General features: G+C 36.9%; 1 protein-coding gene across 3 annotated transcripts in view; it reads left to right on the top strand.

Annotated features, from left to right (window-relative positions):
- The window catches only part of CDK14 (cyclin dependent kinase 14), a 678242-nt gene that overhangs the window by 301849 nt on the left and 352017 nt on the right, over nucleotides 1-24376 (top strand). For all 3 annotated transcript variants that reach the window (XM_072651519.1, XM_072651521.1, XM_072651520.1), the window contains one exon: nucleotides 3242-3336. In XM_072651519.1, coding sequence (XP_072507620.1) covers nucleotides 3242-3336 — 95 coding nt within the window. The remainder of the gene's footprint in view (nucleotides 1-3241; nucleotides 3337-24376) is intronic.

The following is a 24376-nucleotide window of genomic DNA, read 5'->3' as shown; positions in this document are numbered from 1 at the left end:
CAAACCTCTGAGATGTGAGAAACCTTTTAGAGATAAGTGGTGAGGGTAGAGAGGTGATCATAGGGAAAAAAGAAGCCCATGAGAAAGAGTCCTGGGTGGGATGGATGGGATGAGGGGGTGGTGATCTTTGCTGCTATAACAAGTTGCAAATGAGCTTGGCTACAGAATTTATCTTGAGGTCACAGATAACCTGCATTGCTACTTTTGACTTGACCACAAATGATGTTCTATAAAAAAATGTATTTATAAACCTGTATCAGGCTGGAGATAAATACATATGTATATACCTCATGTTATTTATTTGCTTTTCCGTTGGAGCATCAGAAGCTTGCAGCACTGAGACCTCAAAGAATAACCTAGTTCCCTCTCTTATTAATTCTTCTTTGCAAATAGATATTGTTCAAGACCTTAGCTGGTTGTGGAAGAAAAGAATCTTAACCTCTAGAAAAAAGACCTTTAGTTTTCAAAGGTGATGTTACAAATGCTGATGATGATCTCCATGTAGGAAGACCTTGGCAGCACTGACAGCCCTTTCTTCATAGGGCACCTTTGAATTTTGTCCCCTCATTACCGTCAGAGCTGTTGTCTCAGGAGCCCTTGGCTGCTTGTATCCCTCCTTGGTGAAGAGCTATGAATTCCTTTAATAATGAAAGGAAATAAGACTGAATAATTATGGGGATGAACAGCGCTAAGTGAATTAAGCTGACATTGAGAATTTTTTCTTCATTCAAGGTGTCATATGTTTTGCGTTCATTGTATCACTACATTGTATCACTATGCATCATTTTCTGAAGATCCGTATTAAGGTATAGTCCATGGTTGAAACACACATGTAAATGCTTTTGTTAAAATATTTTGGTTGAGTATAAAATTATAATTATATAATTATCTTTATAATCATATTTATTTATTGCAATTACATAAAATATCTTAAGCTCCTAAGAATCAATAATCTTTTTACAGCTTCAGTAATTCAACTTCTTTGTTGAAATTCTAGATTCTCCAATGAGTTATGTGGATTTATTTTTTCTGCCTTTTGTATTTGGAAATAATGCTTCTGATACATAGAATCTTAGATTTATAAGGAACTTTAGAGGTTCTCTGATCCAACCACATTATTTTACAGATGAAGAAACAAAGACCCAGAGGGGTTAACTTAATTGCCCGAAGAGTACTAAGAGGGGCAAACTTAAGACTTCCTATCTGGGACTCCCATCAGTATACAACACTGCAGGAAATTTCCTTTGAATTGTTTCCAGGTGGAGATCCTTGGAGTCTCCTAGTCTTCCTTGTGACTAAAGCTGTTTATTTGAGAGGTGCCTTCTTATGATTAAGCATGTAAGTCTGTAGAACTGGAGAAATTAACTCATGTAGATACGAATTGACCCAAAACCTTGACTTTGGTTCAACGATCGTTTATTTATACACATATTACTTTCACGATGGAAATCAATTTCAAATTGTGAGAGATTAGTTGATCTCATTTTTCTTTTCCTTTGAATGTAAGAGATTGTGAGTAAGTGCCTGTTCCAAGCTGTGTGGTCTCGCTACTATTTAACACCATACTGGGCAGCCTCACCAGTATATAAATTGTAGATAGACTCCAGAGATGGGTTTGTTTGTTTTACTGCACTGAAATTTTCTGTTCCTGACTGAAGGGAAAAACATGAAGATGAATGGCCTCCCTAAAATAAACATTGCAGCCTGAAGCAGCTCCTAGATTTTATCCTTGAAATGCTTAATGCTATGGAAGGTGGGAGGAATTCTGTTTAGTTTTCTCTTTTTGTCTAGTTTTCTCTTTTATGGAGACTGGTGACATAAAGAAGGGATTTTTTGTTTACAACAGCATATTTTGTAGAAGCAAAGAATTGGAAGGAAAGTACGTCCGTGTTAATTGAGGAGTATTTGAGCAATGGAGATAAGTGTTGCCTTGCAAGAAATGATGCCTGTAAAGAATTCAGAGAAGTGAGGGAAGAGTTGGATGAACTGATTCCGAGGAAAATAAGAGACCAAGGACTTTAATTTATACAGTAACCATAGTAATATGAAAGAAAACAAGATGGAAAGACTTCAGATCACTGATCAATGTAGCGACAGTTTGGGACTTTGAAGGATAGATGGGGATGAAGGATAGATGGGGAAGCACCTTGGCCAAGAGGTGGTGAATTGTCAATGGGGAAGGAGACATAGTTTTCAGACATGGGCAATATATTGACTTGTTTTGCTTGACTATACTTATTTGTTAGAAGGAAGAGTTGTATTGCAGGGAATAGGGTAAGGAGTATCATTGGAAAGTGACTAAAAAAAAAGAATATTTTTATTTTTAAAAAACATTCTTCAAATAAATGACACTATAAGAATATATAGCAAATGTACTTTCAGAACTTTTGTGTCTATGTAAGTTCTTCCTATCCTTTGCCCTGCCTTTAGCAGTTCTCATATCTTTACACAGAACCAGATAAATATACTCTAACTTGATTTGGCAAAAATTTGATTAGTATGTAAGGACTTGAGCTCACAAATTTTTTGCCGAGTGTGTGTTTGAATTTAAAATGGCAACTGTGATGTGGCTTTGTGACCTAGCCTTTGGGTGAGGAGAACGTGGGGCCTACTTCCTCAATTCTCTGTGCCCCTTATGCAATGCCAAGACAGGGGTTCTTAGCCTTTTTTCTGCCATGAACCCTGGTTGCAATCCAGTGAAGCCCCCGAACCCTCTCAGAATAATGATTCTAAATATTAAAGGAAATGCTGATTTTTAGTAAGAAGTTAGTGAATATAAAGATATATTTTTTCCATCCAAATTCAAACTTCCTGAATTTATTCACAGATGGACCTCTGGACTACTGATTAAGAACTCCTTTAAGTGGAAGAGGAAATGCTGATCCTCCTTGGTAGAGGCCTAGAGGATGTTTCCTTATGCCAGTAAATCACCATACAAATAAAATCACACTTGATCCAAAAGAAAATACTATTTTTTTGGCACATTAATGTTTATGTGTGTCTCATACATGAGTTAACACTGAGATTTTCCAGAAATCAAATTATTCAGTTCCCGTTCCTTCCAGACTGCTTTGTTCTTGACTTATGGAGATACACTTATTAGTGTAGTTGATTGATTAATCTGTGAATAAGCAAACCCAAACCACCATGAAACATGTAAACTTGTCATTGTCCATACCTTTCTAGACATGGCTTTTGGAAGGTAATTTTGTCTTTCTTTTTTGTTCGTTTTGTTTTACAGCCTCTCTGTTAAAAGGACTAAAGCATGCCAATATAGTATTACTTCATGACATCATCCACACCAAGGAGACATTGACACTTGTGTTTGAATATGTGGTAAGTAGAAGGAATCCAGCCTCTACATGTTGAAGGCCATTCTTATGACATAGGCTTCCTTTCCAAGATCGTCGTTGTAAAAGGGATGGGTACTTTGATGTACCTTATATTAGATCTTGAATGATGAGTATGTTATAGGGAAATTCTCTCAATGGACAGACAGGAGAGAGAGAGAGAGAGAGAGAGAGAGAGAGAGAGAGAGAGAGAGAGAGAGAGAGAGAGAGAAATGAAAGTGAGGAGGGAGAGTATTTCAGGTATGGAGAATCAGTGAGGTGGCATGGAGATGGAAAATAGAGGATAGTTTCATATGGCAATGACATCAAAGAAAGACATAAAAAGCACTCTTCCTTTTTAGCAGCTTCTTCTTTGATTAGGAAGCAGTGCAAAGAAGAAGGTTTAGTACTTAAAATTTAGACTTAGTGAATTTTTTTTCTGACTTGGTATTTCAACTGCTAGTTAAGATTTCAGTTTGTGTAGTACACAATGCATTGAACCTATTTTGTTGAGGAGTATTACTTCCCAAAGACGGAGACTTGAACTCTTAATTAATCTTTCTACGTTTTCTGTAGACAAACATATGGTATTTGTGTAGAAGTGCTTCAGCATTTAGCTGTGGAATCATGCAGTGTAACCATGATAATTAACATCCCCTTCCTCACAGATGGATTTGAGAGCATGTAATTTCAAAGATAAAAGTGACTTTGGTGGAGGTTTTACTTTACATGAGTAGCTATTGGTATTGTGAGTGCTTTGAGACCTGGCATTTTACTCACGCCTACTACTTTTTCTTAAAAGTAAAATAGTTTTTCAGTTTACCTAAAAATATGCAGTAGAATGAATATTTTTAACATGGTTTATCTGGATAATGTACACGTCTGTCATTTGGAAACTGTCATATGGAAAAGATATTCATCTTGTCTATTTACATATAAATGATACATTTGAATAATATGATAATGTGACTACCAGACTAGCAAGTGAGGAGTATATGCATTTATAACTTGCTCTCCAGAATGGAAGTAGATTCACACATCAATGAAAATATAATTTCTTTCGTTTAATTGAGGATTTCATTGTCAATAACACATTAAACTGATTTAGCATTGGATATTCCCAATAACTCCTTTTTTTTAAACAGATAATGCTTTTTATTTTATATACATTTCAGGCAATCCAGTCTTTTGTAGAGTATTTGGATACAGTGCCATAATGTTTCACAGAAAAGAGCTGGAAGATTTAAGATAATTTTTCCTATATGTTTTCACTTCATAATTTGACTATTAAATTAAAGGGAAAATAAAGACCAGATCCTAAAATGTGTATATATTTTGCAGTTGAGCTTAAAAATGCATATAAGACTTCATTCTCCAAATATTTAAGAAGAGTTAATTTAAAAACTAATGACCCAAGAGTTACCATTTCTTATTCTGCCTAACTAACCCAGCTCCCTCATGCCCCTATTCCAAGTGCCTGAAATTTAGCCAGTTTCAGGTTTATTTAGGTTCGTGAGTATCCTTTAAAGGAAATAGGAATATCTGACATCTATGGGACTTACAGTTTAGGCATAATCAGAAAACTTTGAATAGGTAGCTGTGTTTTAGCATCAGGGGTGTAGAGGAAGTGAGAAGATGCCAAAGGCAAGTTACCTGCAGTGTGCCCAGGACGGACAGAAGAAACACCTCTTTCGTTTCTTTAGCCTCATGTTCTATATAACCTCCTGCTCGCAGTTCCCAGAACTCAAATGTTTAGTGTTGGTAACATAGGTAAACCATGTTATGGGTTAAATAGACTTTTGTGGTCTAGCTTGGAAACCCAATTCCTATTTTGTAACATTGCTTTTATGGAGAAATTTATTTCAAGTCTCCTCACCAGTCACCACCACCTCCTAAAACAAAAACCAACCTTATAAATCATTGGAACATCACTTGTTTCTAGGTTGAAGACTGCCAGCCTACCTAAATGGTCCTTTAGAATTTGTTTTGAAAGAAAATGCTTTTATGGGGTATCCCACGAGTCTTAGTGCAGTTTAAGATTTAATAAGCTTAAAACTCCAGTCAGATTTTTGGGGACAACTTTTACAGATCTGCAAATAGGAGAAAGAGAGTTGATTATCTTGCATTTAGGAAATTTCATAGCTTTTCTAATGTCTACTAGCTTAATCATGGAACAAAAAACTTATCTTTATTTTTTTAATTAATATTATATTTTTCCAGTTACATGTAAAAAATTTTAAGCATTCATTTAAAAAATTTACATTCCAAAGCGATTTGATATAGATTATAGGTGTGCAATTATGTAAAACATATTTCCATATTAGTCATGTTGTGAAAGAAGATACAAACCAAAAGAAAAAAATGAGAAAAAATAAAAGTAAAAAAATAGTATGCTTTGATCTGCATTCAGAAGCCTTCAGTTCTTTCTCTGAATAAGGATAGCATTTTCCATCATGAGACCTTTGGCATTGCCTTAGACCATAGTGTAGCTGAGAATAGCTAAGGTATTGACAGTCATTGCACAGTATTGCTTACTGTGGACAGTGTTCTCCTGGTTCTGCTCACTGCAGTCTGCATCAGTTCGTGTGAGTCTTCCAAGTCTTTCTGAAATCAGTCTCCTTATCATTTCTTAGATCACAATACTATTCATCACAATCATATACCACAACTTATTTAGCCTTTCCCCTATTGATGGGTATCCTCTCAGTTTCCAGTTCTTTGCCACCACAAAAGGAGCTGCCCCAAATATTTTTGCACGAATAGATCCTTTACCATCTTTTTTCAAATAATCTCTTTGGGATATAGACCTAATAGTGGTATTGCTAGGTTAAAGGGTATGCACAGTTTTATATCCTTTTGGGTACAAAAGCTTACCTTTAAAGAAAAAATATTTAAATTCTTTATATAACAATAAAATGATATTTCCATTTAATTTTACTTGTGTGTGGTGCTAACTAAATTAGGAAATTCCCATATATTTTTGAAGCATTTCAGTTCAACAAACATTTAATCACTGCCTGCCAGATTCTTGTAGATGCAAAGACAAGAATATGACAGTCTTTGTCCTTACAGAACTTATAACCTTCAGGAGATACACAAGTGTGAACACACAACAGTGTCATAGTTTGAAATGTTTCCTTCTCAAATTGTTGAACTATTTCACCCTTTATGTTAAAATTTGGAGTGAGAGGAGAGAGAAGCAATTGATACCAGCTGAAAGGATGATGTTCTCAATGACCTTTTTGTTGAACTGCCATTGTACACATGGAATTTGAGCTACCTATTGGCTCATGTCATGCACAAAGGTAGAAGTATTGTTTTTCCTTGTTTAGAAGAGAAACTCTTGCTTGGTGACTGCCATATTCCCACTAATAATTATCATAGGCTTTGTAAAAAAAAAAAATTCTTCAAGCCAGCATAATTTAAAAAGTGATGAACAGTTAGAAATCTAAAAGGCTTGGGAAACAGTGCCTTTGTGGTCATGAGCAAAATGATGATTCAGTGAAGAAATTGAATACTGATAGAAACCATTTAAATGGTTCTTAATTCAATCCCAAGCTTCAGTATAATTTTCTCTTTTATTTATACAAACTATTTTTTTTTATGTTACAGAGATTTTTGGACATACCACTCATGGCCCCCAAAATTGAACCTTCCATAATAGGAAAGATAAAAAGGTTAAGCAAATCCAGGTGACAAAGTGGTTTCATCTCAGAATATATACAACACTTTGTACTTGTATTCTCCTGCTGTGTTCTGCAAAAAAAGGGAGTAAATGGTACAACTTAAATTCATTTAGTACTCCTCAGAGTACATCCAAGTGCTTTAGTGAGGCAATGTGGAACAGGGGTGCCTGGAACTTGTTCACAAGTACAGCAATCTCTCCACTTAGCTGCCTCTCATCATAGATTCTAAGCTTTATTGGGGCAGGAACTTGATCACATTTTTTTGTATCTTGTAGTAAGCACTTATCATATACCCAGCTCTCTGCTAAGCACTGGGGGTACAGGTGCTGAATAAGTACTATTTGAGTTGAAATGAATTTAACAGAGAGCTCCATCAAGGACTTCTTTTACATTGGTCTAAAATGGTTAACTACTTTCACCAAATGTACACACACATATGTATTTGTGTGTATGTATGCATATGTGTATATATACACACATGTATATCCATATATACATACATATATGCATACATGTATATGTATACACACATAGGTATTTATAATTTGAAGTAGAAACAGAATACCTCAGCATACACTGTTAGAGAGCTCTTTACAGAATTTTGTATTTACTTAATCTGAACATTATGTATACCTTCCTTCTTTCTTTTCTCCCTCCTTCCCCTCCTTTCCTTCCCTTCTCTTCTCTCTCTTTCATTCCTTCCCTTTGTAGCCCAAACATTATTCAATCACTTATTTTTTTAATAAATGGTAAATAAATGCACATGAGACTTGATTCAGTAGGATAAATGTTTGTAAATTTAAATATTTTCCATAAGAGGAAAGGAGAACATTAGTAATGTGGGAGATCTGATTATGTAAAGAGATGTTCTTGAGCTAAACCCTAACTATAATGACAAGGGAGCTCAGCATGTTTGGTAGCACTTTTCATTAGGTCTTAATAATTAGGCACACCAAGATAAATTTATAATTCACATCATGATTTTCAGAGAAGGAATATTCAATTTGTTTCTTCCCTCAGCAATGCTGTTAATGGGAGAAATCTCCCAGGCTAACACATGGCATGATTTAAAACAACAACCAGTATCCCTTCCAATTACCAGAGATACATCTTTGCACATGAGGACTCTTGCAATATGCATATCACCAAATGTGTTAATTGTGTTCCATAGTTGTGGATGAAGCACTGTGAGAAGTGCAGGAAGCTCAAATATGGGATCATAAATTTAAGATTATTTTTGCTATCCTCTCAGTATTTGAGCACGTAGTATTAGTGCGATCTTCTCCAATTAATGGTACTGAATCATTCCCTTTCTTCAAGGCCCAAGTAAGGATTAAACTTTTCCTGTGTTCAAGAAAATTTCATTATCCTAACAACTGTAGGAAATAGGGGCTCTCATTTCCAATTTTACAAATTTGGGAACTGAGATAGGAAGAGGTTAAATGACATTCCTAGTGTCATACAACTTGTATCTGAAGCCAGATTTGAATTCTTCCTGGTGCTAGGTCCAATTCTGTATGCATTGTGCCATTGAGAACGCCTCTTTTGATGGTCTGCTGCCCATACCTGAGGGTTTTTCATCTTGTTAGAACCTTCTAGAACTTATACTTTCATGACACAGACGTTCACCACGCCAAGGCAGCTAAGTACTAGACTCTGAGTTCAGGAAGACCTAAGTTCAAATTTGACCTCAGACAACAACTAGCTTTGTGACCCTGGGCGAGTCACTTAACTGCCTCAGTTTGCACCCACCTCCTAGGGTTGTTGTGAGAATCAGTGCTACATAAATGTGAGTTGGTGCTGCCACTCTTGTTCTTAGGAATCCATTCTAGTATACCAGATGAGGCATTAGAGTTTGATCTTCATAGAGGTGTGGGGTGAACTTGAGGCATAATGAATATATTAATGGAATTGACTTTCTAAATCCTTTAAGACTTCTTTACTTTGGCAAGTGTCTTTACCATAGTCATTTTCTCAAAACTCACAACTCTCTTTCACCTTCATCATTCCAAGTAGAGTGTGTTGCCTTAGACACAGTTCAAGGTTTGCCTGGGTACCCGTACGACATCTCAGATTCTTTTGGTGCTTTTGTATAAGATAAGGATAAAGGAGCAGGGAAGAAGGTGAACCAGAAATGACTTGTTGCTCATAGAAATTCTTGTTGGCCAGCCTCATAAATCATTAATGACACAGTTAGTAAAAGTCTGCCATGCATCAGGAATGCTGAAGAACACAAGATGAGTAGGATAGTAATGATGGACAACATTTATGTAGCACTTTAAGGTCTGCAAAATGTTTTACACATTTTATCTCATTTGATCCTCATAGCAGCCATGTAAAGTAGCTGCTCTTACCAGCCTCTAGTTTTTCTTGATGTGGTAGCTGAGCCTGAGAGAGTTTAAGGACTTGCCCAGGGCCAGAGCTAGTAGGATTTGAATGCAGTTATTTCTAACTTTAAAGTCAGCCCTCTGTCCACTACACCACCTAGTTGCCTCCTAGAATGTATGGTTCTTGGTGAAAAGCCCGTACTTAGTAAAAATTGCCATCTTTATAGAGATAAGGTAATGAGTGTTCATGAAGCCATTTGGAGAGAATATTGTATTCCTTTCAGTCAAAGAAAAGCTCACACATCAGGAGAAATTTCAAGTATTCAGATGAGACTGTCTAGATCATTGGTGGGGAACCTGTGGCCTCCAGACCACCTGTGGCCCTTAGGGCCACCATTTGACTGCATCCAAACTTCACAGAACAAATCCCCTTAATAAAAGGATTTGTTTTGTAAAACTTGGACTCGGTCAAAAGACCTCACCCAAGGTTGTAGGAGGACACCTGTGGTCTCCAGACTGCAGGTTCCTCACCCCTGGTCTGGATATCTTCTGAGTAATAGGAACTAGGTGTCCTGCCAAAGGATGATGATGGATTTACATGACAGGGACAAAGCAAAATTACTCAGCTTTGCTTCTATCTTTTCTATCCTGCATAAGGAAGTCAAAGACATATGTAAACACAGTCAGAAAATATATCAATATGTAAAGTTACCATCCTCATCAACTTCTAGGACCCAGCAAATTAAATCTCACAACACTGATAGCACTGGCAGATAGAATTACCATTACTTCATGGAATTACTAGGATCACTGAGAACAGGACTGGTACCAAAAGACCAGACGGATGCCTTTGTGATTTTCAACAAAATAGAAAGAGTCCTTGAGATTCCCTGCTCACCATGGATCTCCAGATCTTTAGATGGGTAAGAAAGTTGTGGTCCCAATGACCCCAGTTTCTGGGAACAAGTAATACTGAACTAATCTTATTTCCTTTTTTTTCTAGAGTTACTAGACTGAGAAAACAGAGATATTGTATTCATATATACCCTGTGTAGTGTTTTGTGACTCACTTTTCCTCATGACGGATCTGTGAAGTGTCTAGATATGTATCCCCCTCATTTTATAAATGACGACAGGAAGACTCTATGATGTTTAAGGCCCTGGTTTGTGAGTTGTAGATATGGAATTCAAACTTGGATCTCTTGACTCAGAGTCCGTTGCTTCTCTACTGGGATATTTTCTGCTGGCATATTTTTAGCTCATTTGTTAGTGTGAAAAATATCTTTTGTTCATTTTAGGACATGCCATTGAATGGACAGTCCATTGTACAATGAGATCAATACATGAATCTAAGATGGACATTGCAGACAACAGTAAGCTGAGCCCAGAAGTGAGAGGTCGACTTGGTGTGAGGCAGCTAAATGGTCTAGGAGTAGAGAAGGTGCTCAGCAGGAACTGAACTTAGAGGCAGCCACAGACCATCACTAACTCTGTGACCCTGAGCAAGTGACTTCAGTCCTCAGTTTCCTCATCTACAAAATGAGAATAAAAGCAGCACCTGCCTTCCAGAGTTGTTGTGAGGGACAAATGAAGTAGTATTTGCGAAGCACTCAGCACAGTGCCTGGTACAGAGTAGGCACTTCATGTGTGTTAGGTGACAGGAATTGGTGACTTCATTGATACGGAGAATCAAGAATGACTCTGAAATCCTGAGCTGGGACGATCGCAGTAATTGTGGTGTCTCAGTAGGAAGAGGCACGTTTGGAGGAGGGAGTGAAGGGCAGGCATTCTTAACCTTTCTTTCGGTCATGGACTCCTTTGGTGGTCAGGTGATACCGATATAGCCTTTCTCCGATTACTATTTTTAAATGCATAAAATAAAATTATAGTTTTACAAAGGAAATCAATTGTATTGAAATATAGTTATCAACATAAAAAAAAAAGATGACCAAATTCATGAATCTGAGGTTAATTAAGAATGCCTCACTTAGGGAAGAAGACATGTTCTTTTTTGGACAAGTTAAGCTTGAGGTACCCATATAACCCCAAGCATCAGGTATTTGATGTTTGTTATAGGACTGACGTTCAGCAGAGACTGAATTGTTCCATATTGGAGTTTTAATTATTCATTTAATTTAACCAAAAAGATAAAACTGTTTTTGTTTTTTTGGGAGGCAGTCTGAGAGAGAACACTCAATAAACCATGAAAGAAATTAAAAAATAGAATGAATATAACCCATGTTGTGTCTGGAGCTCTCCTCTTGCCTTAGTTGTCAGAAGACATGTCAGTTCTCTTTTTCTAATAGATTTTCAGTTCAGTTTAACAAGCATTTATTAAGTGCCTCCTTTGTGGAAGGCATTGTTTTCTATAATTCATGAAGAGTTGTGGTTGACATTAGTTGTTTTAATAGCTTTTTGTTACCAGCCTGTTGGGTCTCCACATTTCATTTCTCCTTCATTGTTATCAGAACTTCCTTGCCACCCTCCATACTCTCTTGGCTTTATTCCATACAGTCTGGGTCACATATACATATACATATGCATATGCATATACATACACATGCGTATATATGCATGCACACATACATATATGCATATATACTCCTATAAACTCCCTGCCATCAATCATTATTTCTTTTTTTCTCATCAGGGATTGAAATATGTCAAATCTTCTAGCACATACTGTAGAAAACACAGTGATTATCCAGAGAAACAGTTGAGTTGAGAGTACACTTTGTAACAGACATAATTGTTTTCTTGAGTATGATTCTATGTCTTTTGCAGTTTTAATACTTTTTTGTACTTAATGTAATTTGAAAACATACCATTTAGAGCCTAGACTCCCTTGCTAGGGGAAAAAGGAACTTAAAATGCTTCATCTGCAGAGGAATTAAACATAGCCTTTTAAAAAGATATTATTTTGAACAAAAAGTAGAGCATTATAAATGAAAAGTAAAAGTTGGAAAATTCCTACAGGGAAAAAGCCATATTCTGTCTCATGAAGATCATGTCCATGTCATAGACAGAATCTTTGCTTTCTGATTGGGCTAGATGAATTCATTTCTTTTTTTGTTTTCTCCATCGCATATCATGTTGTTTTCTTTTCTTGCAAGTCTGTTGGAAAGTCTCTTGAAAGAGGCTGGTTGACTGTTTGTTGGGTATATGATTTTGGGGTTTCTTTTGTCTGTAGGTTAGACTAGATAGCCACTAAGATCTCTTCCAATTTACAAATTTTGTGATTCTTGTTTGACAGTGCAAGTAATTTTATAATGATTTGGGGACAATTCCAGCAAAATAATCATCTGCCATCTGGTAAAGTTGAAGATTAGTATAAAAATAAAATCTATAATTCCAGTTACCTGGAATGATCCCATCTTCAAATGGGGGAAAAATTAGAAATCCAGCTCTACATGACAAAATATATAATTCTGTGTTCATTATTGCAGGTGATAATTAGTAGTTTTATTTTTTTTTTGCTTGTTTTAGCCTATCCATGAAGAACTGTAATAACTCATCATTCCTTTCAGCTCCAACTCCTTTTTATTTTGAATAATCTCAGAGGAACATTACATCTGTGTTCTCTCAATAAAGTTGGTCAAACTATTCAAAATGCACAAAATACTTTTTCCAGTGGGTCTATGATGCTGTCCAAGACTTGTGTCTCCCCTTCAGTAACACAGATCATAACTCCCCTATGTCTGCCCTTTCTGCATGATTCTTTGCCACCCTCTGTAAATCCCATATGGGGGCAAGGGACAGAAGGATGTTTCACCCAATATTGTGTGTCATCACATTTTTAAGGTGTATGGCTGACCGTGGATTGTGATGCTGCTAATTAATCATTCTTTATTTTCCTCCTTACCTGATTGTCCATTTTTTTTTAATTGGCTTTGGTGTTGCTTCTCCTGTTCAATCCCCGATTGATCATATATTACAGCCTGTTCACACCATATAGCCCTTTTATACTGGTTTATCTGAACTACAGTTTAAAAAAAATCATCTGCTGACGTACTCTCTTTGTATTAGTGGTTGTGAATGAAGATCTATGACCTGGGCTAAGTAAAACATTATAAGCAAGGTACACTGGATGGAATGGACTGTCTCTTTTTAGGTTATTTCTCTGTATGCAAAGTCTTAGGCAGGCAAAGAAAAGTGTCTGAGGTCTTGAGTCCTTTGTCAGATTTCCTATCTAGAAGGAGAAATGTTAGGACTGGCAACTGCTAGTTTAATGTTTTGTTGGTCCTGTCCTGGTGATGTGCTTATGAGGTGGCATGGTTACGATTGTGTAAATATGTTGATGCTTGTGCTTAGTGGAATTTCAAGACAAAAGTATGCATGTTTATTCTTAAGAATAAAATGGCTCCTGAACAATGGTGGTGAGATTGATATTTAAACCAAAAAATGAAAATTGATCCTGTTGCAAATTGCTTGCTTTCAAGGTTCCTGAAGTCTTCAGAATACTGATGTTTATTTGGTGAAATGAAGCATAGATTTTAATTCGCATCCTATAAGGCATATATACTCCTCTGATCAGATTCAAATACCATACGAACCCAAAACAGATGCTTAGATAGATGCTTAGTTCCAATTTAAAATAGGGCATAGTGAGACCAAAAAAATTTTTTTCCAAGCCGTAATTTCAATCGCCAAAGTTCACAGTGTGTACAACTTATGCATTTATCCTCATGCAAACTCTGGATATTTCCATTCCATGGTTTCTCCAGGAATTTAGTAATAAACTTTCTTCTAGCTTTTGCCAGATCTAGTAGGAAGAAAGAGGAAGATTTTAAAGAGGAAGACTTGAATAAGAAGATGGATGTCTTTTTTTTAAAAAAAACCCATTTTCTTAAGTATTTTAATTTGAATAAAAAAATTATAACCAAAGGGAGGTTGGATATTAAGTATTATAACTAATCCTAACTAGGAAACTTCATCCTAAATGCCACCAGTCCTGCTCGTAGTTGGGCTGAAAGGGACAGGAAGTCAAGGGTGATGATGTGTGAAGTAGGAGCATGAAAGAGGAAATGAAGAGTCAGAGAACTCTTGATGAGGCATGCAGTGATAAGGACCAGAGAGAACGTCTAGCCCAGAAGTCTTCCTTTAAAGTTGAGGATATTGAGGCCCAGAAAATGGAAATAGTTTGCTCAAGATCACAGCAACAGGTCGTCAGTGACAGAGCCAGAGCTAGAAAAAGAATGATAATTATTAATATTGATGGCACATCATAATAATGGTTATTAATATGTAATATAGTAATGAGTTTGTAAATATTATTTATTATTAATTATTAAGTAATTATCTATAGTTTGTATAATTAGTTTTATGGCCTATATATCAATTATATATTATTAGTTATGTAGCTTATTATATTTGTTATACAGTATGAGTGATGAAGTTTATATAATTGAGGGTTTCCAAGTACCTGCGATACGTTCACTCATTCGATCATCAGAAAAACCAGAGAAGTTAAATGATTGGAAAATCATGAGACCTGGAACCAAAATCTGAATTCATGTGTATTCACACAGCTCCCTCTCTCTCTTTTTTTCTCTCTCTCTGTTCTCTCCCTCCACATGTGTATGCATGTATGTGTGCATGTTACAAAAACACGCATATATGTATATATCAGTCTCATAGGCAGAATAAGTGTACAGAGGACTGACTTTGGAATCTGGAAAACAAGGATTTGAGACCTACTTATGATGCAGACTGGGATATGACCCTGGGAAAATTACTTTACCTTTCATTGTCCCAGGCAACTTTACAAGATTCTAAGTGACAGATCAGATTCTAAAGTGATAGAAGCAGTTTCTTCACCAAGAGGTCTATGTGCCAAAGAAATCACAGGTCCCTTACTAGTCTTTAAAAAACACAGACATACGTATGTAGTATATCCTTTATTTAAATTAATTTTTTTTTGTAGTGAAGCTTTGGAAAGAAACTAAGTTGAGTCATTTAATTGTAAATTAAAAAATAAACTAGATGTCATACAGCTTTTTCATTAGGGAGTGTCTTGAAAGTCTTAGACTTTTGATAACCTATATTTTAACTTTTATTTCTGTATTTTATTCTTAAATTTGCATATGTCAGAAAACAAACTCCCCATTCTGCTTGCTATGCCAATCCACTGGTTCACTCATTCAGAGTTTTACTGTGAAAATTCAAGGAACAAAAAGTAGAGTAGGAACTTTTTGTCTGGAATGCAGTGCTGCTGATTGGTTGTGGATGTGGGGGTGGTGGTGACGATGGAGAGAACAAAACAAAGGAGATTCATGGAGTATGCAAAAGCTGAGAAATGCTATGGTCTATGCTGCTTTGGGGAGTCTGCAGAGTAGAATCTCATTATTTAGTAAATAAATAGATCTCTTATTTAAGACAATATTTTATGGCCATAAAGATCCTTTTTGTAAATGTTGTTTTAGCATTTTCTTTACAAGGACCAATACTCTTTCAGGATAGGGATTTTTAGGCCAGGACTTTTGATACAATCCCAGAACAATTCTAATTTCAAGGAAAGGAAGTGTATTTTTAAAAAGACTTTGCAAACGGAGCATTCCTTGGCCAAGCCATTTGTCCCAATTTTTGGTTTAGAAATTATAATCATTTTAGATTTGGGATTGAGGAATTCAAGTTTGTTCTTTGAATCATCCTGCTAGGGAAATTGGAACTATTTTCAGAGTGCAGAAGAGTTCAGTAGCTTTGAAATACTGAGTGAGGTGATGAAATCATTTTATTGCCATTTGACCCTCCCACCACTGATCAAGACTGTGACAAGATCTTCTTTTCCCTGCTTCCAACTCTGTCTAAATAGCATGGCAATTGGGTCTTCCATGAAATTGTAGTATGGCTTTAAAGATGACTGGAACGAAGTGGCCTTGGTTTCTGAGGCAAATATTTCTAAATAAACAAACAGAAGAAGAAATATCTCAGGTCTGAGGTGTATGTGTTCTTTGTCTATTCCTAGGGTCCATGAACTTGAAAAAATATTGTGATAAATATTTCAAAATTATTAGTTCCCTTTGTAATCCTATGAATTTTATTTTATGCATTTAAAAATGTTATTCTAAGAATGGGGTCCATGGATTTCACCAGACTGCCAAAGGGGTCCTTAATACAAGAGAGCTAAAGATTGCCCGGTTGATGTCATAACAACAATAACAGTGCTAGAGTTTTAGTTTTCTGGTGTTGTTGGCCTCTCCATTCCCTGTTCTCCTTATAAATAGCATGGTAGATACAGCATGGTAGAGTGGGTAGCTAGTCTCTGAGTTAGTTAAACCTGACTTCAAATCCTGTCTCTCACACAAACTAACAGTGTGACCGCAAGCAAATCACTTAACTTTTTAGCTCCCCTGACCAGCTCTCTAATATTGTAAGTTATAGAAAAGTTGCCAATTTATATCCAGAGATAGTGGTTCCATAACAGGAATTCCCTACCCGAGTGATAGCAGTAGTCATCATCTAAAAGAAAGCAGAATCATCTTGCAAAAACAATAATTAAAAAAACCTACAAAATTCTTTTGTGTGGTGCATAGAATTTCTAGGTATATAGAATGAAGTAATGGTGATACTTTGAACACTTTGTAATTTTAAAAATTCTATACACATGCAAGATATGTCAATTTAGATCCCACCTAGATTGAGTTCTGACCTCTTTACCCCCACTCCCATTCCCAGTGCAATTATAATAACTCTAAAAATCTGATGCTTCCAGGTAGACATTCAGTCTCTAGTGGGGGTGCTAGCCCTGTCTGTGGCAATCCAGTGTCATGTCTTTTGAACCTGTCAGAATTGTCCTCAGTTAATCTACAGAGCTCCTCTCTCTTCTTTTCTCTTCACCCCTCTTCCGTTGCTCTCTCCCCGTTCCCCTCATTTCATTTGCTAACTCCTGGAAAGTGTATCTTTTTTTCTTTGCTCTTCTCAGTTTTTCACAAGGCATGGTGGGAATTTCAGGGGAAGGAAAAGAACTGCCCTGGCTTCGTTTCTGTTTTAACTCACTCTATGAGCCATGGATTGGAATGAGTCTTTCGTTTAGGGTCCTTTGTGTTGACTGTGATGAAATCAATTTAAGGAGCTTGCAGTGTGGAGCATCTTCTGCCAATGCAGATCACAGTCTTTTCTGCAATTTATACTTGGGGAGTTGTTCAGGAATTCTAAGTGTCTAGAGTCACGCAGTCAGTGTGTGTGTGTGTGTGTGTGTGTGTGTGTGTGTGTGTGTGTGTGTGTGTGTGTGTGTGTGTGTGTTAAGAAGTGGAACTTGAACTCAGGTCTTCATAACTTGAGTGTGGCTCTCTGTCCACTGTCCCATGCTGCCTTTTTACCCTCTTTTATTCACCTTTCCTACAAGCGCATTCATATGATCAGGACATCCCATTCTTTTCCCCATTCTTTCCAGTGCTCCATTAGAATCAGTTAGCTATAAAAAACAACAAACTGGAAGAGCATATTTTAGAAGTGATTACTTGAGAGTGTGAAAAATTGCCATTTAGGCAGGCCTTGGGAATGCTTTACCAGAGGGCTTGTGTGGTGAGAGGAGATGGGACATTTTACAAATTCTCCGTATGCCTACCTACGAGCCAGCATTCTGCAGCAGTACAGTTTACAGCTTGGACAAGATATGTGGTAACAAGACGTGAACACACAGGTCTCAAAAAAAGATTTGAAAACTATTAGCAACCAGGTGAAAGAACGTTCCAAGTCAATAATACTAAGAGAAACACAAATCAAAAGAACGACAAACTTTTACAAAACTCAAAAGTCAGTGTTGGAGAGGCTGTGGACACACTGACACACTCACTAATGCACTCTTGGTGGAGCTGTGAATTCAGCCACATCCTGGAAAGCATTTTGCAATTAGGCCAAGAAAGAGATGAAATCGTCCATGCCCTTTCAACCTAAGATTGTATTGCTAGGCATGTATGCCAGAGGGAGTACACACACAGACACACACAGACACACACACACAGACACACACACACACACACACACAATTTTTTAAAAGTCCCATACCCACCAAAATATGGTAGTTATTTTTTTCATAGTAAATTAGATACCTGTCTATTGAGGAGTGATTAAATAAGTTGTGGTACATGAATATAATGGAATATCACGGTCCTGTAAGAAATGATGACTGATGAATATCATGAAACACAGGAAGACTCAGATGAACTGATGTAGAACTAGGAAAACAATGTATACAATGATTAAAACAACGTAAGTGGAAAGAAAATAACAGTAATAAAACAACTGAATCTGAATGCTATGAAATTATAATGATGAAGCTTGCCCCCTATGGAAAAGATAGGAGAAGGCACCTTCCAGTCTTCAGGGAAGGGGTCAGGGAACTATGCTATAGGTAGGCAACACTACAAATAATGTCAGATTTTTTTGATGTTTTGCTTAGTATTGCTGAACTTATTAAAAAAAATTTTCTTTATTATTTGGTGTGGATCCTGGGAGAGGGAAAGGGAAGAATGCATGGGGAATTGTGATTGATATCTATAAAAATATGTCAATGAAATTTATATTAAAAACTCCAAAGATTTCCTCAAATTCTGTTTAAGCCTAAATGCACTGCATTTAATTTTAAGAAATTCATTTTGAAATCTCTTATTTATTGTTCCTTGGTTGCAATTTTAAAAGATGAATTTCAGCTTTAGAATTTGCTACAACAGTGGGGAAACTATTTCAATCCTTAGAACTTGCTAGGGCATAAATAACAGGAACGTTTTCTTATATCAGAGAAGAATGGTTTGCAACAGTCTTGCTGCCTCAGTGAAACAATGCAGTCTGTCGCTGCATGATGTCATTGCCAGAAGCCAAATAGTCCAGTGTTTGTTTTAATGGAAGGACTCTTTCCCGTGGCTGGTTTAACATGATGGGAATGTGGTTGGAAATCCTTCCTGTTCCATTCACCAGCCCCAGGCTGTCCATGTGTGTCAGCTTCAGAAATGACAGCTGAAACCAATTAGGCAGAATTAGAGGACAGCTAAGTCACATAGAGCATTATCCTGACCAAGGAGGAGAAAGCGAATAGATTACATGGGGGAAAGAAATGACTAATTTAATTAAGAGTAAACTGTAATAATATAATTGTTTAGGGAAAGGCTGGGCATGCTCTCCCAGCCAAGTCAGAGTGTTGACTCACCCTCCCCACCAATGCCAGGGAACATGTGTAGTTGTTGCTTAAGTTTCAGTAATTGTTAAATGTTTTAAATCCATCTAAACACTTGATCATGGTCTCTCTCTCTCGCTCTGTCTCTCTCTCTCTCCCTCCCTCCTCCCTCCTCTCTCCCTTCCTTCCTTCCTTCTCTCCCTGCTCTCCACCTCTCCTTTCGCCCCATCTTACTCTCTTTCACCTTATTTCTCCTCTCTCCTTCTTTTTCTGTATTGGTCCCCTTTTCCCTCTCCTCTTTCATCTCTCTCTCTTTCCTACATCTTTGCATCTTCATCTGTCTCTCCTCTTCCCCTCCAGTACTAGAAAATGTATCCCAACAATATTTTTGACAAGGTAGGGCAGAGATAAAATGGATGAAAAGAAAGGCCACTTAATGTCTTAAAGTCTTAATCATGTTCCAGGATGATGTTAGGAACTTACTCATCTAGTCTTCATTACAATCCTTGTTTCAGTGGAGAAAATGCTATTTTTTAGTATTTATTGATGAATTTTATTTTTTACCATCTCAGTTCAACCAGAATTTGGATTCATTACAGCGATGTCTTATGTACACATTAAACACTCAATATATTCATGGTAACTTCATCTTTTCTCAGAAAATATTTTTTCCCCAGGCACAGACCTTTAAAATAGTCTACCACAGTCTCTTCCATGCTGTAATATAGTTTTGACTAAATCTGTTTTCCTCTCTATCTGATCGAGTTTACATAAATGACATGGATGAGCTTTGCAGTTGAATGAATAGATATTGTGGGCCCTTGTACTGGATGCAGGAGGCAGAATTTCTCTTCTTGCGTATCCTGCTTTTGGGTGAGGGTGAGGGTACACAGGCAAAACATAAAACAGGAACAAACTATCTGCCCGCAATTTATTCGTAGGAAATCTTACTAATTTCTTATTGATATTCTTGATAGCATGTCTAATTCAGGTCCAGTTTTGCAACATTAGAGTCTCTGTCTCTCTCCCTGCCCCATTTCCACAAGTTCTCTGTAATAAATTTATTAATCGAGAATTATGCCTACTAAAGGCTGAAATTTATAGAGTCATGAAAAGCTGGGCATCATCAGCTTGGCTAAAGATACAAACTTGGGGAAGGGGAGGAGCTACATTTTTCTGTCTTCAATTTCTCCACATTTAGTAGCAACATTTAGTAGCAGTAGCAGCAGTAGCAGCAGTGGCAGCAGAAGTAGTAGTAGTAACAACAGCAATAGTATTCAGTAGCACAGTACTGTCTTAAATATAACATATTTATATAAATTTATATAATAAATACAAATTTATTTATACAAACATATATTTATCGAAATAAACATATTCACATAAATTTATACGAATAAATATATAAATATATATACGGTACTATATATACATACACTCCAGTACTATAACTGTAGAGTAGAAGTACAAGTAACAGTAGTAGTAAAAATTGTAGAAACAGTAGCAGCAGCGCCATTGCTAACAGCAAGCGTTTCTATAGTGCTTCTAGGTTCACAAAGTATTTTGCATATATTTCTGCTTTGATCCTCACAACAATCCTTTCAGGTAGATTTAATCTTAATCTCCATTCTACAGATGAGGAAACTGAGGCAGAGGTTAAGTGATTAGACCTGCCTCACACAGGTAGTAAACTATTTGACCTGAGATCTTCCTGCCAGCAACCCCGGCCCTCTGTCTATTGTGCCACTTAGCTTCCTGAAAGAGGAGCTATTTATACCATTTTTAAAATCCAAAATATCCCACATTCCAGTAGCATACAGATTTTCCTGAATTCATTGATCTCAGAGTTTTAGAGCTGGAAGGGAAGCTAAGTTTGCTTGCTCTGTTTTACAGATGGAGAAGTTGCTTGCTCAAGGCTATAAAACTAGTCAGTGACAGAGCAGGGACTAAGAGAACTTGGGTGTTCTGAGCTCCCCTCCCCTGCCCAAAGCTAGCCTTGTCTTCTGTCACCTCCTTCCTGACCTGGGATTTCATCCGAATTGGGGACTTTTGGTGGAACAGTTCTTTCCATCAGTGCAATTCTACCATTTCTACCAGGTGCTCTGCAAATTAGTCTGAAAGCATGAGGTTCTTGTCTTGTTTTGTGGGCCATGGAACAGGTCCTCTGAACAGAATAATATTTTAAATGTATAAAATAGATAGGATTAAGAAGGAAAAGTAAATTATAAAGTGCAGTTATCAGAGTATTGGAACAACACCACCAAAACCAGACCCTAGGCTAAGAACCCTTGATTTTTTAACTTGCCTGGAGAACTGAGATTATTGCGGAGAGTTACCTTCCCATTTTGTGCCAGAGGCTGGACCTGGGGCTCACTTGGGAAGGATAGCTGGCTTTCCAAGCTGCCTACCAAGTACTTCTTGTGAAATGTTAGATATCAAGACATGAAAAATTCTGTTAATTTCAGGGAAAAAACCAACCCTTGAAGACAAGTAAATGAAATGATGTCAGCATGTCCTTTCCTCTGGAATCTTTATTTTTTTACCCTTGTAGTATATGTTTTTTGATATGATATGGTCAGAAACTTAAAATTATTGACCTTTGGTTGGATGAGCTTCTTACTGACATCAAAAAGGAGAGCTAAATCCATCAAATAAATAAAGACGTGTCTGTCCCATCAGTAGCTATCTTCAATAGGACTTCAAAATTGGTAACATATTAGTGGAAGGACCTTGGCTGACATTCATTTTCGGGACAGATGATGAAAATAGCACTGTCATTTTCATTGCCATATTTTGGAAGCACTTCTGAAAGACTTCCAAGAGAGTCGATGAAAACCATGGACTTCATCTTTAACATGACCAGATGCTGAGCAAGTGGAAGACATTATATTTGGAGAATCAGTGACAAGCTTGGGAAGTGATGAGAAGAAAGCCTAGTAGCTCATTAGAGGTTTTTACACCTGGAATATGTAATATAACTTCATGGAAAATCAGTTGATGAAAAAGGAACACGAGAATATAGTCATAGGATCATAGATTTGAAACAAGAAATGACTTGAGGAGTTAAACATCCTCATTTTATAGTGGAGGAAACTGAGATACAGAGAGGCCAAGTCCTTTGACTGCCATTGGGGTACAGACTCAAGGAACAGATTATGATAAATGAAGAAAGGCTGATGCTAAAAGGATTTTCTGAGTTTATAGGAAAAAAAGTTGAACATCTTTTATTCAACATTCTCATGAGTTCTATCTATAGAAGCCTTTTCTTTACAAAATGAATGTCAGTTTTTTGAACGTAAGGGCAGTTTGGAGCTTTTTCCTTTGTGTCACCAGGTAGTTCTTGGCTCAGAGTAGATCTTAATGAACAGGCAGGTGGTCCCATAGTGGTCAGAGCGCTGGGCTGCAATCAGGAAGACTCATCTTTCTCAGTTCAAATTCAGCCTCAGACACTTAGAACTGTGTAACCCTGGGCAAGTCACCTAAACACTGTGTGTCTCCATTCCTAATCTGAAAAATAACCTGGAGAAGGAAATGGCAGACTGCTCCAGTATCTTTGCCAAAAAGAACTCCAATGGGTGTTGAAGAATTGCACGCCAATGAAACGACCAAACAGAAGTTCTTAGGACATATTTGAGTTGCTTTAAATGTTCAACAAGCCCATTAAACTCACTGCAAATTGTAACTGTTTATTGAGTGGTTGGTTCATTTTGAAATTGAATGCTTGATAGGGAAAATTCTGATTTCATCACTAAATTTAATTTTTTCTTCTTTATTTTAAGTGGAAATTTTCACACCTCTAAAAATTTCTTCTTTCAGGTCTTCCCAGTAGTTAAATGAACACATTATGTTTCTTTTTCAATAATATAATTGCAATGGAGAGATTTAAAAAATACAGTATTATCATGGAATAAGAAAACTCGGTCTTCTGACTCCAAATCCCATGCTTCCCACCCCCTCCTCCATCTGTGTCTACAGGCTTACCTTGATGTGAAACATTTATAATTAAAGAGATGAAGTGAGTTCACTAAATTCAGTACACATTTATTAAGTGCCTACTGTGACTTGGACAAGGGCACCCAGTGAAAGGGACTGAGGTTGGATTCAAATCCAGCTCTTATAATTCCCTGTCAGGTATGTCATAGGATAGGAAGAACACTGATCAGGTTTCCTTCCTCTGACACTGACTCTTAATGACTTAGCTAAGTTAACTCTGATGAATTTGTTTCCTCATTTGTAAAATGCAGGAGAGCAGATTTAAATCAGGTCATCTTAATCTTCTGCGTGTGTGTGTGCGTGCGTGTGTGCCACAGAACCTTTCAGAAGTCCAATCAAACCTATGGACTCGAGTAATATTTTTTAAATGTATAAAATAGAAAACAGAAGATTACCTAAGGGGACCAATTGTGATGAAATACAATTATCAGTTTTTAAAAAATTAAAAAAGTTCATGCACTCTGTGTTAGGAACCCTTAGACCCTTAAATGATCTCTAAATCCCTTGAAGGTCTCCAATTCTGAAGCTCAGTCTGATAATGAATTGATTGGTCCATAGTGTCCCATCCACTCAGCAGAATGAGTACTGAGAGCTGCTGGTATAATGCTGTCTCAATCACTCAACGCCACATTGGTGGACCCTTCCCCTGGTTTTATAAGATCAGAGAAAATAATCACAGAGGTAGAGGTGCTCCATTACAGACCTTTGCACTCTGAATCTTTTATTGTCAAAAGTCAGCTCAAGAATTCAGGTGCTTTACTTCCCTTTGATACTGTCAAGAAAAATAAAATCTGCTTAATTGATCATCAGCATTTAAAAAATGAAACAGGAAGAACTTTAGCTTGGCAGGAATGGGAGGTTCTGTTTCTACCTCTATCTTCTCCTGGGAGGCTGCACATGGACCCATATTACTCCAGCTGCAGGTCCTAG

The sequence above is a fragment of the Notamacropus eugenii genome, chromosome 3 (assembly GCF_028372415.1).
Source record: "Notamacropus eugenii isolate mMacEug1 chromosome 3, mMacEug1.pri_v2, whole genome shotgun sequence".
NCBI lineage: Eukaryota > Metazoa > Chordata > Mammalia > Diprotodontia > Macropodidae > Notamacropus > Notamacropus eugenii.
The sequence above is the reverse complement of the archived record's forward strand: the minus strand, read 5'-3'. Positions and strand labels throughout refer to the sequence as shown.